Source organism: Balaenoptera ricei, chromosome 17 (assembly GCF_028023285.1).
Source record: "Balaenoptera ricei isolate mBalRic1 chromosome 17, mBalRic1.hap2, whole genome shotgun sequence".
Classification (NCBI taxonomy): Eukaryota; Metazoa; Chordata; class Mammalia; order Artiodactyla; family Balaenopteridae; genus Balaenoptera; species Balaenoptera ricei.
The window spans coordinates 28067627-28089897 of record NC_082655.1 but is presented as its reverse complement, the minus strand read 5'-3'; the positions used below and the strand labels follow the sequence as shown (position 1 = coordinate 28089897).

The window sequence follows — 22271 nt, the reverse complement described above, 5'->3', positions numbered from 1 at the left end:
TTCAGACACGCATGTTCTGGGGCCAACCCTCACACATGTTATTTTTTCATTTTTCACTTAGACTGTCACCACAATGGCCTTCAGACCAGGCGGGCTCCTCCCCGTCATTCCCTGTTTCCTCCTATCCGCTCTCCAACATGTAATTAGAAAAATTTTTCTAAATTATAAATCTAGTCATAAACCAGACAACCCTTCCCTGCTGAAAGCCCTTCACTGGTTCTGGAAGATGTTTAGCAATTGCAGAATGGCAGCCCGTGAGCCATATCCAACTACTTATGCGTGCTATTTGGCCCAGATAGTAAGAAAAAAAAAAGTTGAATTTTAAGAATTCTGAATATTGTTAGAAGGGGCACACACTGTCCAGTTCTAGACTCTAATTCCATTGTCATCTATCCAGGTGGCCTCACTCTTTACGTTACTGGTCCAGTTCCTGTATAGACCCTGGATCTCAGGGGTCAAGTTTTTCACACAGCAAACAAAGCCGTTCCTGACCTGGCCCTGCCCACCTTTCTGATCTCATTTCATGCTTTTAACTCAGGTCTGCTGATGCCAAGGCTCATGTTTATCTACTACACCACACTAATGAATGCTACTTCTTTGAACCCCTGGGCTTATGAAATGTGAGAGGCCGATGCAGATAATAAATGGAGCAACAAACTCAAGTGACAAGGAAGGAGTATGTGTGGAGTGGGTGTGGGTAAAAGGGACCAGACACAAAATCAGTGAGATAAAGTCTGTTGTGTGGGAAACACATCCAAAGATGTGCCATCCCATTTATTTTGGTGTCAGGGTTAAGGCAGTAAAATAATTGATTTTTCCAATCCCTGTGTTTTATTCATCTTTGTAGCCTTAGCCTGATTCTTAGCAGGCACTGAATAGATGCTTATTGGGTAATACATTTTTTGCACATTTGCAAGAAGGTGAATGTCCTGCTACTCCCAGGCCTCAGTTTCTCTTTTTTCCATCTCTCTCAGTGTACCTACTGCGTGTTTAGGGTACATTCATGTTGTACCCAGTACCCCTGCTTTCAGTATACCCCAGATAATCCTAATACCAAAGTAAGTAAATGAAAAAGAATTAAAAGTATGGCTAGAGATAGTAAATCCAGAGAGAGGATTCCGTAGGAAAATAAAGGAAGGAAATGCTTTCTCCTCCCTTTTGCTTTTCTACCACTTGAACACAAGTTAAACCCATTATGTAGACATAAATAATATTATTGCTAAGACTAATGACATGGGAATTGTAAATATAGAGTGAGAAGCTATAATTTCCAGGGAATGTGGAAGCATTTTCCTTGCCTCATGCTATGGGTTTAAACAGCTTGGCTGGCCACCACTTCTGCCATCTTTGATCCTTGTTCATCTTGGGATGCCACTGGGGCATACCCCTCCCATCCCTCATACAAAAATCCCCAGACACATACAGAACACAAAGCATGAGGCTCAGACTTCAGCAGGCATAAGAGTCATCCAGAAAGCCTATAAGATACGGATTCCTGGGCCCTCCCATCCTGAGATAATAGGTTTGGGTGGTGCCAAGGCATCTGCATTTTAAACAAGTTTTCCTGGGGATTCAAAAGCAGACAAACAAAATTTCTCGGAAATTGAGAAACAATGTCATAAACATGAGTATTGTACAACATAAAAGATTTTCACGTTAAGTACCATGATTTGCTCTCAGGCATGGTCCAATTCCAACATGATTATCTTTTACTGTTCCCATTGCTAAGTAATTTTTTTATTAAATGTCAAAAATTTTGCTCTTGTCTCCCTGATTGCAGTTACCACATCCTCAAAGAAACATTGTCCGTGTGCCCTTCATTTGTAACCTATTTCATTGGGTACTTATTTCTGACACTGAGGCAACTAAGCACTTGAAATATATATTATGCAACAGTGCCTAGGTCCCACGCTCATTAAAATGATACTAAATTCTTAGGGTTTTTGTTTTTTTTCTTCACAGCATGTTGGCAGTCATTCACTTATAGTGTAATTCAGTATTGCAGCTCACTCCAATCAGTTCATCTCAATTCTGATCATTCTGTTCAAAGGCTTACTCTATCCAGATGCCAAGTTTCCTCAACTGGACAAAAGCATAGCAGAAATATTTCTGTTTGGCAAGGCCAGGCAAATTTTTGGAGGCATTATCATGCCGCGGCAGGGCACTAGTCAGGTTATAATTTGCCGTTAATTGTTCTTCCCACAAACAGCAACAATGATTACCTCTAGGTCACTGGCACTCAAAGAAGGATTCCTCCTCGGCCACTGTAACCACCAAAGTACTTTCTGCAAACACCCTACTCAGGATTAGACTGCGAAGAATCTTGGATTCTGTCTGTTCAGTTGATTGATCTGGTACATGTTTCTTAATGGGTTAAGTCATAAACTTGACTGTGCATGTGCGTGCACATTAGAAACATGGCTATAACTCAGGGAAGTCACTGGTCTCCCATAAAACCATCAGTGCACTATATGCACCATTTCCCCCACCTGCCATGTTTACAAGGCACCCCAAGGAGAACTAGCCTAAAACCCAGCGATCCATCTGCCTCTTAGTTCTAAGGGGTAATTATTGCCTCATCTGAGCAAAGAGAAATGTATGTCATGCTGCTAACCACGTCAGGTGACTGCTGTATGTGACTGACTTGCCCAGGTCATTAGCTTTTCTAATAGAGGCTGGAGTTGTGGCACAACGACAAACACACAAACACAATGCACTACCAACAAAAAATGGGGAGAAAAATGCACAGAGGCCTAGATTCAATGGGCCACACCCAGAACACAAATCACAAATAGGGGTTTTATCACTTCTCCTGGGCATGTTAAAACAGGAAACATGGGGAGGGGGAGTGAGAGGGAAGAAAGATAGGGTGATTTGACGCCAAAATATTGGTTAAAAAAAAAAACTGACTAAAAATAAAAGAAAGGACATGAAAGCAGGGTTTGTTTGTTCTTTTTCTATTAACTTACTATTAACTGTACTTCCTTATGTATTCTTTTTCTTTTTCTAAGAAAGCATTAGTTAACATTCATTAAGAACATACAATGTTTTCCTTGCCATGCACACAAAATAGGACCTGGTCTCTAATACAATATAAGCTTAACTGTGCCCACCTGAGGTCATAGTGACTAAGACCCAGTACAAGTTGTAAGGAATAGACTCTTTCAACAGGAGAATGACGTCCAAGTGCAAAATGACATGTGCTGATGAAATGCACAAAACACATGCATCTCTTCAGAGAAATTCTGCTAATAAGAAGCTATTAAAAGAAAAGCTCTGGGGACACGCCCTCAACGAATTGCAAAAGGTCACATACAGCTTCTTCCCTCTGAAATGAGATAGAGACAACATACAAATTAGCACACAGAATATCAAATCATTAAATGTTCCTCTCGAGGCTCCTGTGGGAAGGAAAGGGAGAAGGCAGTGGAGGGAGGGAAGGAAAAGGAGGTAAAAAAACGGACAGGTCACTCTGAAAATAGCATCTGGGCTTTTAATTTCACAGACCAGTAAAAATTAAAGGAAAAACATGAGGGTGAGGGTGGAGGGCATTTCAACATAGAGTTGTCATTTATTTTGCTGAAGTACAACTCCAACCACTGTTTGGATTTTTTTGTTATAATACAAATGATAGGAAAGCCAGTCTCTCAAAATGAAGGATAGTCCTTTATGATAATTAAAGTTAACTTTATGTAAACTCAATGAATTATCCTTCTTTTAAAAACTGAATATCTTAGGACATTTGATGCTCTTCACAATTAATGCAGCCTTTGATACAGATTTAGGGAAAGACTCCAGTTTGCAGTTTTAAAACTGTAATTTTCAAATTAAATTGCACTGTGTTTGAGTAACATCTTCGCCTCTAATTTCACTATCAGATGGTAAGAACCCCTCTAACTCTTCATGCCCTCTTTCACATTAGTGAATGTGATGATTTATAAAGAAAACAAACTAATGCACAACAATCACAGTAAGGTTATGAAGTTACAGCAGCAACAGACATCTCTAAATTATCTGAGTTTCATTCTAGCAGAGGATGGTAGTTTTAAGATTTGCATGTACCTTGGTCTCTGACCTAACTGCCATGATAACCAACATGTATTGCAGCTTCAGTGTTGAAGTGGCTGGACTAAAACGAGCTATTTCCCCCTGCTGGTTGGACATGTTTTACAGTCTTTACCTCACTGCCTGCAGCTTTAATACTCCCCATAGTACTAAACCCATTTATTTCCCATCCACCAACTGACCTCCTAAAGCATCATTAACATGCCCCCCAAAGACCTTGCTCCTGTCAATTTTAGTCAGCACAGCACTCAAAAGCCGTCACGGGGCTTTACCAGGGCTCTTAGGAAAGGAAAGCAAAGAACGAAAAGGCATCAACCCAAACCTTGGGGAATAGCCAAGCAGGAAGATGAGACCCAGGAACAGAGGGAGTCCTATCTGGAGGCAGGATTCAAGGCTAAAGATCGAAAGGTAGGTTTATAGACACCCATCATTAGATGCTTCTGCCACTCAATTCTCAACTAGTTAATGGCATAAGGATCAATATCTACTTTCAGTTTTCATGTACAGCATTATGGCCTTAGTGGGAGACAGGTCTCCTGGGAAGGAGGGTTGATCCAGGAAATAGGTCTTGGAAAGAATGATTCATGGCCAAAATTAACAATTTTATTTGTTTGCCAAATATATTTTCTAAGATCTATTTGGGGATTTTTATTTTGTTTTGACCAACTTTTTCTTTTTTGCTGGTAACACTGCTCACCGTGAAGTCAGTCAGAGAGAGAATGATTATGTGGAGAGAATTTCAGGAATAAATATGGAATTGCGTTATGTAAACAAAGCCGTGTCAGTGTGAAATGATATTCCCCTGGGTTCATCCACATTCAACTAGAGTGATTCCTGAACTCCAAAATGGAGTGAAAGTAAACAGCATTACATTCTGCAAATACGACTCCAGGTTCTAGGAATCTTAACTGCTCCAGCAGTTTTCCTTTTTTTTTCTTTCTACGAGAGTGTCAAGCAAACCATCAGTGGGTTTCCATTGTACAATGGATTCAGCAACACGTTTTAAAATATAATACTTTGATAGAATTTTTTCAAAACCAAGTAGAGAATCTGAAGCATTGTAGAGAAAAAAAAAATAAAAATAAGCAGCACAGTATTTCTAATATACAACTTATGCATTGGGTGGAATTATTTTGTGAAAGTATATAATAAATCTAAAGCTACACTTTTAAAATCCCTGAAAATGTAATCACCAATACTAAATACAATGGAATATTGTATCCTGCTAAATTAGGGCATTAATCATAGCACCTTGATTCATGTCACTTTTCATGCATGTGTTAACCTTCAAATTACATTTACCCTAGATAAATTCTAAAAATTATCCTCTGTGAAACATTCTTCATGAATCAGAAGACAGTCACTCCTTTAAATTTTACCCAAATTCCTAATACTTCTCAAAGAATACAAGTCCTTCTAAGTCATGTGCTTCAATTTGTATAATAGGCTCTGTCAAGAGGTAACGGTGGCACCTCCAGGAAGAGATTTATGCCTTTACCAAATATACTCACAACTCTAAGGAAACTTCTTCAAACATGTATTGAAACTGACATATGTTCTTTGTATTAAGAAACATCATTTATTAAGCACCTCTACAGGCCAGGACCTGCACTAGGAATATACTTAGGTACGTGGTCTCTCTCAACCTCTCGGCTACTCTACGAGGTAGGTATTATCATCCCATTTTATGGATGTAATTACTGAGGCTTAAGGAGATTAAGCGACTTGCCCAAGGTCACACAGCTTGTAAGGGGTAGAAAGGCCAGGGATTCCAGCCCAGGCCTGTAAGGTTACAAAGCCTATGCTCTTTCCCTCTAATATACAAGGTCAGGCTGGTCCTGGGAAATAAACCACCTTGATCCTGACCTCATTCATTAGGACTTGCTTTATCTTTGAGGATTCCATTAGCAGAAGTACACAGGCTTACAAAGATTGCTAGTATAAAATGTACGCTTCTTTTTCCAGATTTAACGAAGGAATACATTTTACAAACAGTCATAGAAGCAAGGAGTTAGATTTCACATAGTAAATTATCAACTAGAATAACATATAAAAACAAGTATGAAATTTCATTAGGTTGAACCACTTGAACCTGCTGTGTTCGTAGGTCAAAACAGCCAAAAAGATGCAACCTCATATCATTCATCCTAATAACTAACGTCCCGTCCTAGACTCTAAGGGGCCCGCTCCAGACGCATTTACAATGCCGGGCAATGTACACACCTCCTGCCTTCATTCCCGCGGGTACTGTACCTGAGCAGAAGCTGTTGCTGCTAATGGTCCTCGCTGAGCGCCCAGAGCCGCTGGGGTTGAACTCTCTGCTCTCTTCCTCCGAGAAGGGAGACTCAGAGGCTGGGGACACTTGGTGCTGTTGCCGAGGCAGATGGGGCCGAAGAATCAAACGGGGAATCCGGCTTCGGGAAATCTCCTTCTCATGATGCTGCACTCTCTGCTCCTTCTCCAAATTGGACATCAGAAATAAAACAAAAGAACATTTGTTGCCCCCTCTGAACTCCAGTCTGCTTCTGGGCTCAGTTTCTAAGAAGCTACATTTCTGAATATTGAATCTTCACAGAGTAGTCCTTGTTTCAGTAGCTAAAATGAGCTCCAGAACTCTTCTACTCAGCTAAGCCTTCTAATTTACTGAAGTGCACACACTCCAGCACGGATGTACACACACACACACACACACACACACACACTTCCAGCTGCTAGCAGAAAGGCTATTCCATTCTCTCATGCAGTTCCTAACTCACCTTCCCATTCTGGCTTTTCCTATCACATTTAAGCTTTCTGCTCTCTCAAAGGCTCTTTATAACTCACAGCACACTCTGGCTTATTACTCGATTTCCTCCAGACTTCCATTTTGCTTTCCCTGAATTAGCTGTGATACTTTCACTTCTGTTTTCCTGTCTCCTCACAAAGTAGACCCCTATACCTGCAACAATTCTTTCCTGATAGATCATGCAGCCTGATCTTTCAAATCCCCTCTCTTCCGGCCAGGATTTTAACTATTCATTAATATCCTGGTACACAAGGCTTGTTGCCAACAGAAAAGCAAACAAAAATCCAATACCCGGTAAGATGGCTCCACCTTTCACATCATGTTTAGCTTTTGTTTTCCTTACAGGTCACCCATATGAAGAGATTTTTCTCTCTCTCTCCTTCAAAACACAGAATTAAATGCAGAGGGCCGTGCCTTCCTTGGCTTTAAAAATGCCTAAAAAGCAGTATTTTAGCAAAATTTTTCAATTTTTAAAGTGCTTTCCCAACCATTATCTTGTTTAACCTTTACAACCGAGGCCATAGGGAGGACACTAATTTGTGTCCCTATTTACAGATGAGGAAACGGAGGCTAAAAGAGGCAAGGATGCTTAGCCAAACTGCTGCACATCATCTAGAAGCAGAACGGGCCTGCAGTCAGTCCAGTGCTTTTCGGGGTCACCACCACCCTTCCTTATTAAAATGGACTCCTAGGAGGAGCTCTTTGCAAAAAAACCCCACTGCTCACTCCAACCTCTGCAATTGAAAAAGGGCTTTGGATTAGGTAACGAACACTATTTGGAAACATGACCTCCTGCTCATTTCCACGCGGCTTACCAGGAAGGGTCGCTGCCAAAGCAAACACCTCTGGGAGGCCCTCACAGGGCAGGAATGGAAGGGAAAGCCCCAGCCGCGGTAAGTCCCGCGGTCGCTCAGGCACCCACCCTATCCAGGGCAGAAAGCCGCACCCAGCCTCGGGGTTCGTTCTGCACATCAGTCACTCAGCAGGTATCACCCGTCAGTCACGCCGCTCGGCACAAGGCAGACCCTGAACCAATGCTGGCGTCCTTATTTCTCAGTCCCCAATACATCAAATCCTTTTTTATCCGCTTCACACACAGAGGACGTCGACTGAGAGCTAGATCCCAAATCTCCAATTTCAGGGGATGGGATTAACCATTCAGAGTCATCTGAATCTTTTTAATCCTTGGGTCAACCCTCCAAACACAGTGTCACCTCCCCATCTCCCAGGTCTCATCACCTGAGTAACTGTCCCCTGCCTTCTCATCGTGCCCACCACCTCCTTGTCACCGTTTACCACAACTCTAAACGTCACCCCTCCAGCTCTCACCTGACTTCCTTCCCCGCAGTGCACACCACTCCTCTCCCTCCGGCGCTCGCGGACACCGCCATCCGCGCCCGCAAGACGTGCCCTCCTTACCTTGGTCTCCCGAAGGGGTCCCATCGCGCTGCCGCCCGCCGGCTCCTCGCGCCGCCGCTGCCGCCGTCCAGGAGGAGGCACCTGCGGGCACCGGGGCGAGGAGACTGCGCTGAGCCGGCGCGCTCTGCGGCCCGCGGCTGCTGCGGGGCCGACGCGCCGCCACCGCTGCGGCAGTTCGCGCAGGGCCCCGAGGGCACGCCCGGCCGCCCCGCCCCGGCCGGACACGTGGTGCCACCGCGGCTCCCGCGGCCGCCTCCCCCGACCTCCCTCACCTGCCTGCCCCCTGGGAGGCGCCTCGGCGCGCCCCGCCCGCCCGACTTTGCCGCGGGCCCTGCCCACCAGTTCCGCGCGCCCCTCCTTGTCTGCCGAGCCCGACCCGGGGAGGGCTTGCGGAGGCTCCAAGCATCTCCAGCAGGGTGACGCCCAACACCCCCTTTTTGGCACCTGGTATCGGGTTGGAAGGGGGTGCACGTCGCAGAAGAGAACCCAGAAAAGCTGTGACATCACTGAGAGCCAAACTGTAGAAAGGGAAAGTTTTTGCCTCGCGGCTGCTCCCTGCCCTCTCGGTTTTAAGTCAACTTACAGCTCCCCACACAATTACCTCGCAGGAATGAGACAGGGCGGTCCCCCTCCACCCGGACCCCAGCCAAGCGAAAGCTGCACGACTGACACAGCGTCCGGGCTCCGGAATCTCAAAGGCTGCGATTCTCCTTGGGGGATTTGCATCCGAAGGGCCTGGCGATGGCAGCGCAGCACCGCAGGGACAGAAGGAAGAGGCCAGTTCCCGCGGGCTTGGGAAGCCAGGCTGCTTAGGGCGAGAAAGCCTTTTTCTCCAGCTCTGGCCCACAGACGCCCGGGAATGAGCACCAGGCACGCTGCTTTGGGGACACCGCACTGGAACTCAGAAAACCGGTTCAAGGCAAGCACTCCACTCCCTTCTAGCGAAGTGCCTATGTGCCTAAAGTTCTTGACCTCTCTGAATTTCAAGTTTATCCTCGTTAAATTTGAGGGATAATAATAATAATACCTACGTCAAGGATAGCTAGGAGGATTAGATGAGGAAAACAAAAAAAACAGCTATACCCAGCTGATTGAAGATAACTTTCCAAAGGGCAGTCAAGTCGCGTCCAGCTCTTCCGTTCAATATTTGCTGAATCCTCTTACGTGACAGACAGAAAAAGCATTTGAGGCAGACAGATTTGTTCAAAATAGCTCAAAAACCTGTTCAGCTGAGGACGTGGAATAGGGATCATCCATCGTTTGGGTCATGGGCCTTGATTTATTACACTTATTACTGAAGTTTCATCTGATGATGCAACTCTACATGTATAATAACTTAGATGCCCTTTATTTCAGAATTGGAGAATATTCTAAGTAGCAATGTGGATGGGGAACAGCCCGATCGTTACACCCCGTGTTCCACAGGGAAGAACTATGATCCTTGAAAATGGTATCTGAACCTCCACCATCTCATTTGTCTGCCCTCCGAAAAGCATTTTTCTGAGTCCTCAACTTTCAAATCTAGGAATGTACAGTGTGCGTCTAGAGAGAGCCTGAAATCAGAGGATTAGTGAAAGCAATTTGCCTCCTCTATACCCATAAAGAAGTTTTATTCCATACATCTTCATGTCTTTTCAATCTACTTAGATTTGTTAAGTGAAGTTGATAATCTTAGGATTTTTTATTTTGCGGGAAGAGCTGATTAATTCATGCTTTTATACCTACAGCTGTCTCAGATACAGACTTCAGGAAAGTGATGTTCCAGGATGATTCCTACAGTCTATTATTTCCAAAATTATGAGCCTGAGGACATAGACTGTGAGATAGGCTCGAACTGTTAACGTCAAACTGTTAAGGTGCTTCTGAGGTCCCTCCTGAGAATTAAATCTGGGGGCCTAACAGCAGAAACACCCTCCACGGAGCCGTCCAAGTCAGAACCTCAGAGTCATTCTTGACTTCTTCTCCCTCATGTGGCCCCGCATAGCAGAAAGCGTGAATGATCTCCACCCTACTCTAAAAATAATGTCTTGAACCGGATTACTTCTGGCCGCTGTTTGACTGCATTATCTTCACTTAGAGCCTAAACCACAAACATCCTGGATTATCGCAAGAGCGGTCTAACTAAAGTTGTCTTGCTTCCAATCTTGCCTCTTATTCCTTTCTCGCCAGTTTTGCAATTTTTCCACGAGGCCAAATCTAGCCATGCTTCTTCATTAAAACTCATTAATGATTTCTCGGTTGTCCTCCAAGTAATATTCAAACTCCTTAATGTGGCACAAATGCCTTTCATGATCTGGCTTTGTGTATCTCTCCCATCTCATTTCTTGACACTGCCCTTCTCTGATCCTCCCTCCCTCACCACCCCTACCCACCCCCAATCCATCGCCCTGCCACTCTCCCTCCACATACAAATGGATACCCCTTGAACTCTAGCAACTGCAGTTCTCAGGAGGTACCGTGTTCTCTTTTTCCTCTAGACGGTTGCACACTCTGGTCCCTTTGTCTAGAGCGTTTCTTGCACCCCACCCACGCATCCTCCTCAACTCCTAAAGATACATTAAGTTTCATTTCAGAAACAGCTTCTTCCAGGAAACGTCCCCTGATCCCCCAAGAAGATCAGTCCTTACATACTTCCAGGACACCTGTATTTAATTCACCCCAGGAGAGCTGTTATGATCTTGTATCAGAATCCCCTACTTATTTGTCTGTCTTCACCAGGGATGTAGGCAGTGCCTAGTACAGGTCCTGACACAGTAGACACTCAATATATAACAGTCAAATGAATGAATGCATGAATGAGTGAATTTTCTAACCCCCTAAGGGGCCCATCAGTACAGGATAAAGAACATAGACACAACTTCTGTTTAGAAAATGACTCAGATAAAGCTGCCTCCAATATTTCTTTGTATTTGATGATGGGGTGTGTGCCTTAAAAAAATCCAACATGTGTTAAGTGAAAGCCTTTACTGCAGAAGTGCAGGCAGTGAGAGGCCGTGCTGTAGCTAGCCCCGTTGTCACCATAGCAACCTGCTGAGGGAAAGGCTGATGATTTAGTGTTCAAACGCTTTTTAGCTCTGTACTTTTGGAACCCAAGGCTGTTTTTATGCTGTTCTAAAAGGCAAGTTTTACAAATGCTAATATCTATCTTGCCTTTAATTTCATTCAAGTGTTTCTCACGTCATTAAGTGTCTTATAACATTTGCATTATACCATCAAAGAGATATAATCTAATACAGTATATTATAGTCATCTTTTATCTGCTTTAAAATATTCTCTGGTTTTGTAATTTTGTGGCTTTTCCTCTAGAAATGAATGTAATGCTGATTTTTTTAGAAAATAACTAATTCAGAAGGCTGGAACCCTTCAAGATTATAAATAATATCCCTGCCCAGACCTGGGAAGACAGGTATTGTAGGCTGGGAGAAAAGGGATGTATTTATGTAATTATGGCCCCAAATTTGGGATAAATTATTCGATTCTTTGCCTATGTGAAATCTGTAATTAAGTGATTCATACCTTTCATTTGCACACAACTATATTTTCAGAGCCCTTTCACATGTATAATCTTATTTGAGCCTCACAAAAATCCTGGGAGGCATATACTGTCAATCCCTGAAACCAGATAAGTCATAAAGGACAGGTTTTTCTTGATAGGAACCCCCTAGACTGCAAACTTCACAGAAAAGACAATACAAACGCACTGCCGAAGAGAAAAGGTCTGCACCATTTAACCAAGATACCTCCCCGTCCCCCACATCCGCTCTTCCTCTCAGCTCACCTGTGTGTGCTGGGGTCTCTCCCAGACTCAGTCAGGGCTGACAAAGACCCAGCTCCTAATCCTATCAGCCGTGCGAGCCAGGGCTGCCGTCTGTCTCAGTGACCCGATGTTGGGTGATCCTCACAGCAACAAGAAGCAGCTGACGTGCTTTACAACACGTCACGGAGAAAAGAAGCTGCATTCTGGGGCATTCTGGGATTTTTTTTTTTTTTGTGGTGGGGTGGAGACCCATATTTTTCTTACCAGGGAGAGAGCTGCCCGTTTTCCCGTAAAAGCATGTGTGAGTGATCCACTCTCCTCTCACTGTATGTGTTGTTGTTACTCTATGGTTAAGGGATTTTGATGTTGTAAAACTGTAATGGGTAGAATTCTGCAGGATCACTCCCTGAGGAGGGGGTCCAGAGAGTACCTGAGGCAGACAGGAGAGTGGGTAACTGAGGCAAGGTGGGCTTGAACCTGTGTTGGGTTCAGAGTGTGTCAATTATCTCTGCTCTGCCAATGAGTTTTCAGTCAGAGATATCTCTCAGACGAAGAACAGGAATGAAGGGAGAGTCCGGGTGAGGAGGTAGAGGTTGGGGGTTGGGGTCTCTGAAGGATGGGAAGGATACAGTCTTCTGCTTGCCTAATGGCGAGCAGACATGAGGTAATCTTCCCCAAAGCCATCTGCTGTTTGTGGCCTTTTGTCCATTTGTGAGAATAGGGGAAGATATTAGCCAAAGACACAGGCATGGTGATTGTATTGAGCAAACTGGGGAAACATGGATGGACAAGTCGGTGTTTACTTCTTGGGACAGTTGATTGGAATGATTAAAATCAAGATGCTCTGGAAAGTATGAGTGTAAAGGTTGCCATCCAGATAGGAGAAACCAAGCCTTGACATTTATCTAATGAGATGATTCAAATGATGGGACAAGACAGGGAGATGTGTGGATCTACAGACTTACAGAAAAGGCAAAGGAAGTTAGTTATCTGTAAGGTAAACAAAGGAAGGCCTAAATCCAGAGGCTGAATTCTGGACCTGAGAGACAAGCACCTTCCTTTCCCAGGAGACCAAGAGACCAGAAGGTATGAGAAGGACAGGGCCTTTGAAAGCTACCTGAACCCAGTGGGGTAGCTAGCCTCCTAGAGGGATGAGGAGTGAAGGCTGAGATTCTCCTCAGACTTGGCAGGGGTAGAACTGGTACCTCAGGTTAGAGGCTCTGAGGGATTCATTTAGCATCCCACAGTCTAGGCTCAGAAAAAAATTTATAATCTGGGTTCTCAGGAAGCAGATCTGTGGCAAGATTTGAGTTACATAAAGATAAAAGAATCTGTTCTCCATTATATGATTTATTTCCATGAATTTGCATTTATTTTCCATTCAATTTTCTAGTAAACATGCTTTCAAATTTTTAACAATAATTCTGCCTTTATTTGTTGCTTTTAGATTGGGGGGAAAGGAGGATTTTGAGATTGTCTACTGGAAGGACAAGAGCACTATTGCAAAATGGGGCAGAGCGCCCCTAGGGGCCAACTACTATGATGGCAGCTACAGAAGCCCAGGAGAAACCTGGAAGCACCAGACAGCTGCACTGCTGGTGGCGGGTGGAGGTATTACCTCTGCAGTTGTGGAGCTGAGGAGACTTTTGATTTCTGCTTTATTTACACCTCCTAGGCCATTCCTATGAACGATTTTCCTTTACCACCAGAAATCTTGTGACCTACTGATTAAACTTAGCCCTTGCTATGTAGTTGTAGCTCCTCTCAAATTCACAGCAGAAAAATCTGTAGGAAGATAAATCCAGAATTTGGGAATTTGGCTTATGTTGTTTCATCTGCCCATGTGTCCTTTCTAGTTATTTCTAGAACGCTGTTTCATCAAAGAGAAAAAAATGCTTTAAAATAAGATAACTTTAATATTTTCTTTTTAAAGGTACTAAAACCACATCGTCAAAATTTTGGCAATTAAAAGAAAAATATTACTCATCATCTCATTGCCCTAACATCAATTATCCATATTCCTTCTGTTAGCATTTTCGTGTATTTACTTTCAGGCTTATCTACTGTGCGTCAAAATAGCACTATTAAAATGAGAATACGATTCTAAGTGACATATGGCATTTTAGGCCTTTGATGCCATCTCATCTGGCTGTTTCTGGATGGCTAGCATACAGAGCCACTGTTCTCCCATGAAGTTACTCACCTTCTGTTTGTCTTCTGATTGGGCACTAATCTGAGATACGAGGCTCTCAGCTCGTTGACAAACAGCTCGGGCTGCTGCTGGAAGCTCAGAGCGCAAGGATGGCTTCCCAGGTCTCTGGTGTCAACTGCACTGGCCAAAAGTTTCAGGAAGAGCTGCCGGTGGGGGAGAATTAGCAAATTCCAGACTGGAGAAATGACCTCAATTCAGAAGTTGATAGAAAAACAACTGTGTCTCTTTCTATTCAAAATCCCAGCTTCCGGCTCGCCATAATGTGATGTTAATTCAAGGGAGAGCAGGAAAGTGAGATGAAGTTCCCAAAGTTTGCAAAGAGATCTGTGATGGAAAAATGTAGTTTAATAAAGGACATGGACTCTCAAGTCCTGAAGGCCCAGATTTGTCTCCTTCTTTGCCTCTTTCTGACTGCGTGACCTTAGAAGAAAAGTTGTTTAGCCCCTCTAGGACTCAGCAGGTGATAAGTACATGTTAGTTAAAAAAAAGAAGGAAGGGAGGAAGGAAGGAACGAAGAAAGGTCAGGTTGCCCCAGTTAATGTCTCTGGGCAAATTAACTTCTCTGATCCTCATTTTCTCACATATAAAATGGGCCCAATAACAGTAATCAGTTCATACTACTGTTGTTAAGATCAGACAAGAATACATGCAAAGTCTATCATTTATGTCTGCCACATGGTTGGAGCTTAATAGATATCCTCTCTCCCTCAGAACCAAACCATTCCAACCACTACTGTTGCTGCCTGCTTGCTTGTTTTGCATTCTCCTCATCCTAAAGATTTTTATTTTTTATTTATTTATTTATTTTTAATTAATTAATTAATTAATTAATTTTTGGCTGTGTTGGGTCTTCGTTTCTGTGCGAGGGCTTTCTCCAGTTGCGGCGAGCGGGGGCCACTCTTCATCGCGGTGCGCGGGCCTCTCACTGTCGCGGCCTCTTTTGTTGCGGAGCACAGGCTCCAGACGCGCAGGCTCAGTAGTTGTGGCTCACGGGCCTAGTTGCTCCGCAGCATGTGGGATCTTCCCAGACCAGGGCTCGAACCCGTGTCCCCTGCATTAGCAGGCAGATTCTCAACCACTGCGCCACCAGGGAAGTCCCAAGATTTTTATTTTAACTGTCATTAAATGGAAACAATAAATTTTCCCCAGATGACTTATGATATAATGTGAGAAATGATTTCTCATTAGAAAAGAAGTTGACAGGACTTTTCTTCCCAAAGGTAGATGGAAAAGATTACAGTAGATGGCATGAAAAATGGCCAGATACCTATCATTCATTCATTCATACATTCGTTCATCCATCGATGTTTGTTTTGTTCCTATTCTGAGTCAGACACTGGCTTAGATACTGGTTTGAGAGCATTCAAAGATGAACACTGTTTCCTGTCCTCAAGAATCTCACAGTCTAATAGAGATATGGGTATGGCCATCAGCTGTTACACTATTCATTGTGTTAACACCATGACTTGCCAGCATCCGAATCAGACTGGAGTCTGAGATTTCCAGGGATGAGTTTTGAGATAAATGTTGAGGGATGAATAGATACTATTATAATTTTGGCTCCTTCAGAATCCCTTTCTCTTGATCTCTCCTCTCTTCTCCTTTCTGCTCCCTTCCCCTGCCTCACCTTGTCCTCCTTCTCCCTCCACCTTCTTTCCACTTTGAGAGACTTCTGCTGCCCTAATTGTTAATTAGTTCTATTATTAAAAAATTCAAGAACACCATGTTATACTGCCACCTGTTGGCTCATTAGTAAATTTCTCTTCTGACAGGTAGTTTCTTTGGTTTGCAACAAAGTTTTCATAACAAACCTTAGTAGTGCCTTTATTGAAACTTTCAGCACTTTCAGAAAACTTTCATAGTTTAAGGTTACACAGAAATGAATACCAATGAATAGCATCAATATTCAGTGGCTATAGGATAATGTGCATGTGCTTTGTGGTCCGAAAGACAATAGTCCAAAGCTCCTTTCTTCTTTTTACCTGCCAAGCCACTGTAGACAAGCAAGATAAGTCATATGCAGTCATATGATAAAGTCATATTCAGATAGTCCCTACCTTATATATTCCAAGGTGTATTTTTTGAAATTAATAGACTTTATTATTATTTTTTTGAGCAGTTTTAGCTTTACAGAAAAACTAAGCAGAAGGTACAGAGTTCCCATATACCCCTTCACCAAGATCTACTTTTTTTACTTTTTATCTTTGGGCACCATCCATTCCCTGTCTACCTGATTAATTAAGTATGATTATACTCTACTTCTAAAGAAGGTTCAAGTAAGTGCCTATCAAACAGATCTATATGCCTTACTCTTCCCCTGCCCTACCCATACCCCTGACCCATTTGGTTTACCTCCGAGGTCTTCTAGATCTCCATGGTTGACTAAACACCAAGACTTCTGGATCCTTCTTGGATAGTCTTAACAGCACTACCTCTCCTCTGGCCTGAAACTGAGCATGGGGAAACCACACAACCCTGAAAATGAATGACATGGCTAGCACTGGCCCTCTAACTGCAGTGGGGTCTCAGGGCTGCCTGCAATCATTTTATGCTCCCTAGTTAACATAAATTCTCTCTTATTCTTTATAGGGTCTATTTAACACCTTCTTTGTATTTCAAACCTACCAGCCTACCACCTCATCTCAGGCTGTGCAGAAGCCCTTCTCTCCTGACTGACTGACAAAATAGAAGCTGTTAAGAGAATTCTCTCAGTCTCCTGCCTCCAAACCTATAAATTCACCTACCTCCATCCCATCCTTTCCATGTCCGGTCCTGTAGAATGGAAGCTGTCCCTCTTCTGTACAGGGGTAATTCCTTTATCTGGGCTTTGGATCCCACTTTTTTCCACCTCTTAAGCAAAGTTATCCCATCAGTTAGTCCTTCGAACTCCCCAGGTTTCTATTTCCTTATCTGTAAAATGGAATAATCACAGTACCTACCTGTGAGCATCAAAGGAGTTACTAAGCATGAAGAACTTGGAAGAGTGCCTAGTATATATTGAGCATTCAGTGAGTGTTAGCTGTTATTATTAGCTATTATACTTTTTTTGGATAACTTTAACCTACTTTTCTATCAGACACTTCACATCAGCATTTAAACATGCTGAAACCTTTCCCAAGGAAATAAGTTACTCTCTGAACTCTTCTGTCTTTCTAGTACCACCCAGTTGCTTCTCCCCATTCCTCATAGAACTTCTAAAAAAGAGTCTGTATTCCTGGGTCTCACATTCCCTGCTCCTTCACCCAACCCACTCCACTCATGCACCTGTACCCACCATTCTACCAAACAGCTCTTGCCCAAAGTAAAAATTACTTCCATGTGGTTAAATCTAATGGCTAGTTTTTATCTTAAGCTTGATCTCTCATCAGTCTTTGGCATGATAAACACTCCCACATTTTTGAAACCAAATTTCCTTCTGTAACACAGCCCTCCTGTGTTTTCCCACTGACCCAGTATCCTTTTAGGCCATTTCTTAAATGTTGGTGTTCCTCAGCCTAGCCCTGACTTTCTTATGTTTTCATCCTACCTTCCCTCCCTGGGTAATATCTTTCTTTTCAATTGTTTCTATTACTGTTTATATGCAGATCTTCCATAAATTCTATAAATCTTTATTCCATAACTATCCCATAATCCAACTGGATATCTCAGGGTCCAAAACTCACTATATTCCAATTGAATTCATCATACTTCCTCTAAAAGCTGATCTTTTTCTTGTGTTCCTTATAATAAATGCCATCCTCGTGCGGACTCAGGAAGCTGGGTGACACTGTCAACTCTTCTCTCTCTGTCACCTTTACAGCAAATTGGAACCTAACTCATATCTGTTCTACCTCTTAATTATCTTTAAAATGTGTTCATTTTTCTACAATTTCTCGCTGCCTGGATTTCTAACCCTGTGCACAGACTTGTCCCTTTGGTACATTTTTAAACCATAGCCAGAATGATGTCTTTAAAGTGCAAATCTGATCATCCCCTACCCTGGGCCCAGTTGAAACCCTTCTATGCTCACTATCGCCCTCAAGATAAAGTTCATACGCTAACCTATGGCTTACAAGAAAGTTCATATGCTAACTTATGGCTTACAAGATCTCGCATGATCTAATCGTTGCATTCTAACTCTGACTTTCACCAATGGTTTTCCTTCTGTTTACAACACTTCCCAATCTCAAACCTCTACCTCCCACCACCACCATCCTGTTTCTATTGCCCTCCAGATGTATTCACTGGAAAATCTGATTTGTTAGAGGCATGCAATTTACTCCAGCCTTGAGTGTGAAATAGAAGAGAATGATTTCTGGTTTTGAAATGCTTTCTGCTGGAACTATATGGGGGTATAGTATTATGGCAAGATAAAGCCATATTAAAGATATAGTAAACATAGAAGCTGTGTTAGCTTTTGGGTTTGTTATATGAATTGAAGAGCAATTCAAAAGAATTTTTTAGTGATCAAGTGAAATAATGACTTCCAAACTGGTATAACTTGAAAAGCTTCTGCCATAGAAAATACATTTCATCTTATTTATTATAAAATATTAGGCTTAGCTTCATTATTTTAATGAACTCACTTCTCTTAAGTGAGAATTCAAAGAATTCTCTTTGCAAATGTACTCCCATGATTCTTTCTTATAGTTTTACCTCTTGTTTTCCCCTACCACTTATTTGACTTTTATTATTAAAACAGAAAACAATTCTAGATTAGGATTTTTTAAAAAAGACAGTGGCGTTTATATTTTTAAATATTCATATGGTTGCATTGCTATATTTTTATTGTTATAATAAACTCAGTAAAATGCAATCTTTTCAAATAAATATAAGATTTTAGCAGATCTATTTTGAAACTCGGCAAGATTTTTAATATAATAGTTACTTGGGAAGATAATATTAGAAAACTCCACATTACAAATGCTTTTAAAATACACTTGAGAGCAGCTGATTTCCTAATGCTTCAGTTATTAAATATAGAAGTGTGAATTTGTTAAAACCAGTGTGCTTATGTCTCCCATGGTAAACAACTCGTTTTTTTTGTATGTAAATTACTATTTTTAGGCTTCCCTGGTGGCGTAGTGCTTGAGAATCTGCCTGCTAATGCAGGGGACAAGGGTTCGAGCCCTGGTTTGGGACGATCCCACATGCCGCAGAGCAACTAGGCCCGTGAGCCACAACTACTGAGCCTGCGCGTCTGGAGCCTGTGCTCCGCAACAAGAGAGGCCGCGATAGTGAGAGGCCCGCGCACCGCGATGAAGAGTGGCCCCCGCTTGCCGCAACTGGAGAAAGCCCTCGCACAGAAACGGAGACCTAACACAGCCATAAATAAATAAATAAATAAATTAAAATAACCACGTCCCTTTAAAAAATAAATAAATAAATAAATAAATAAATAAATAAATTACTATTTTTTTCCTGCCTGTGCTGATGTCAGTATTTCTCTCCACAGAGTTCTAAATTCAGAAGTATTTCCATAGAAAAGGACTATATTGAAATATTGCAAATGGAGAATAAACATAGACCTAAGAACCTTCTAGTTTTCATTTTTGGCCTTTAATTATGCAATAATGGATATCTGAAAAATATTGTTTTAAAATAAGAAAATTATTCATCACTAAATACAATGGAACCAAAGCAAATAATAATTAGGCAGTTTCTGTAATTTCACCTAAGAATTGCCTTACAGAGTTATACTGTTACGGCTGTAAACCTTACCCTGTGAATTCCACACGTTTTATAAATAAGTGATTTTATTTATTCAACAAATATTCACTGAGCCTTTCTTCGCTATGTACCAAGAACTCCAGTAAATACTAGGAGAAATTTAAATAGTTTGCCTTGGTAGCAGTAATAGGTGTGATTTTTAATTTCATTCTGTGCCCTTGCACGGGGTCCTAAGTAGGGTTTAGACTGTTATATGGCCATGGAAAATAAAGGTAGAATGAAGAACTCCACCCAAATATTTAAGCCATGCTGCATCCTTTTGGGCAGCTTTTAAATAACAAAATAAAATATTATCATTTTAACACTTACAGGATAATGACATGATCTGTTTAATATTAATACTTCAATTTCTATCTTTAAGCTATATTTTAAGCAAGAATGAAAACACAGAAAAATAAACATGACAAAAGAATGCTACTTATTAATATATGACATATGCTGTATTTTTTTCTTTATAATTAAGAAATATGGTCAAGTGAAAATCAAGCAAGTCTTTTTTTTCCCCTTGGTTGAATCCCTTGAATTCCTTTTCTACAGAGTGCTGCTATTTCTATAAACATTACAAACTAAATGGACACACAACAACGCTTAATGGTAGGAAATGTACTCACTTCATTTTATTTTGCTCTATTATTACACTTTACTGCAGACTAGTCACTTGTCCATACTTTATAAACATAGGCAGAGATAATGGTGATTTACAGAGGGGGTTTGAGCACAAAATGCTGTTTCTTTTTTATCAGAAGGAAGATGGTTCTCCTTCAAAACTGAGGTTTTCTGATGGTCTTTTGCCAAAGGGTAATTTGTTTGTTCTGGTGAGTTTTAATAAGAAAAGTTAGACAGCACGTCTGCAGTTATATGCTCCTGGCATTGGGCCTTCCATAGAAATGTGCATTAGATATTCAAGCCCTGTCTCAAGCATTCTATTCCTGTAACCTGACTTCATCCGTTCCCTTCCACTGTTGCCATTGAAACTGGAAATGACTGCAGAATACAAATCATATGATAAATATTGGGGAATATGTCTTTGTAGTTTTTCAGCACCACTGCCAAACTTCTTGCCTAGGGAGCTGTGGGAGGCTTTTCAACCTGAAACCTGTGAGCAGTCCCATTCTCTGGCCAACTGGGAAGCAGCCACATGATTTTATTGCAGCAGCCCTTCGAAAGGATTAATAAACATTTCAAGTTCTTTGACTGCATATGCTTTTAAGGCATGCTCATGGTTGGGCCCATATTTATATCCAATAATTTTAAACACTGGGATGCATCTTCTATATGAATATCCCCAAAATGTGACACACACAGTTTTAAATAACATTGTTATAAATGAGGACTCTTTCCCTAAAATTTTTCATCACAACACTATCCCCCATTTTGTCTGATCCTACTGAAGGATACTAGCTTGGGGTTTCTTTCTGCATTCACCAGTAAATCACTGAGTGGAAGACAATGCCATTTGGAGAGTAGGTCTAACATCTCAATGATGAGTAGAGGTGTAGGACAAATTTTGCTAGTTAACATCTTCAGGTAGCACTGGATTCTCACTTGTAGGCCTGAACTTATGATTTTCTCAGTGACCATGCTTTTAAACAGAGGCTGTCACACAGGGAATCTATGAAGGAGGGCTACGTCTGCCCTGTTTTTATGCTCTAACCAGTGCATTCCATCTGCTTTCTTCAGTGTTGTTAAGCAGTCTTCCACAAAATCTGCTAAAGTTTTTTTTTTTCTTTTTAACATCTTTATTGGGGTATAATTGCTTTACAATGGTGTGTTAGTTTCTGCTTTATAACAAAGTGAATCAGCTATACATATGCATATATCCCCATATCGCCTCAAAAATATGGAACGCTTCCCGAATTTGCGTGTCATCCTTGCGCAGGGGCCATGCTAATCTTCTCTGTATCGTTCCGATTTTAGTATATGTGCTGCCGAAGCGAGCACTCTGCTAAAGTTTTTAATTCACGAAGACAAATGGGGGCTGTTTGATATAAGTTATGAAGAGAGGTAACTGTGGCAAAAAGGTCAGCAAAGCCAGTGTTTTACAGGTGTTCGAAGCTGCTAGCTCTCTAAATGGTGACTAAGACGAAGGTATTGAAACTCAGAAGGGCATTTCCCGCTTGAGCAGGTCAGGGACTTCTCCATTTGGAGAGTGGAGTTAATACCCATTAAACCAATATGCTTGTTATTTACATCTCCACTCCAAGCTCTGAGACTGTGTTAAGAATTGTATTTTCTTCAAACCTTGTATTCACCTGCTTGGTCTATTTTAAACTCAATAACTTAACATTTGGCAAAGGAGTCTTACCCACATAGAATGTATACAT

The 22271-nt window shown here is 41.9% G+C and overlaps 1 protein-coding gene and 1 non-coding gene across 6 annotated transcripts in view; both read right to left on the bottom strand.

Moving 5' to 3' along the window:
* Nucleotides 1–8423, bottom strand: part of SYBU (syntabulin) — a 74492-nt gene extending 66069 nt beyond the window's left edge. For 2 of the 5 annotated variants that reach the window (XM_059901571.1, XM_059901573.1), the window contains exons 1-2: nucleotides 8270–8423; nucleotides 6319–6523 (exon numbers count right to left, since the gene is read on the bottom strand). In XM_059901571.1, coding sequence (XP_059757554.1) covers nucleotides 6319–6523; nucleotides 8270–8293 — 229 coding nt within the window. In that variant the 5' untranslated portion in view covers nucleotides 8294–8423. Of the gene's footprint in view, nucleotides 1–3113; nucleotides 3329–6318; nucleotides 6524–8269 lie in introns of those variants that run through there. The other 3 variants (XM_059901567.1, XM_059901568.1, XM_059901569.1) reach the window with 2 other exon arrangements.
* A 13358-nt stretch (nucleotides 8424–21781) lies between these two features.
* LOC132352128 (U6 spliceosomal RNA) lies at nucleotides 21782–21888 on the bottom strand. Its single transcript, XR_009498596.1, has one exon. It is a non-coding gene; the product is annotated as a U6 spliceosomal RNA (small nuclear RNA).
* Nucleotides 21889–22271: the final 383 nt, after the last annotated feature.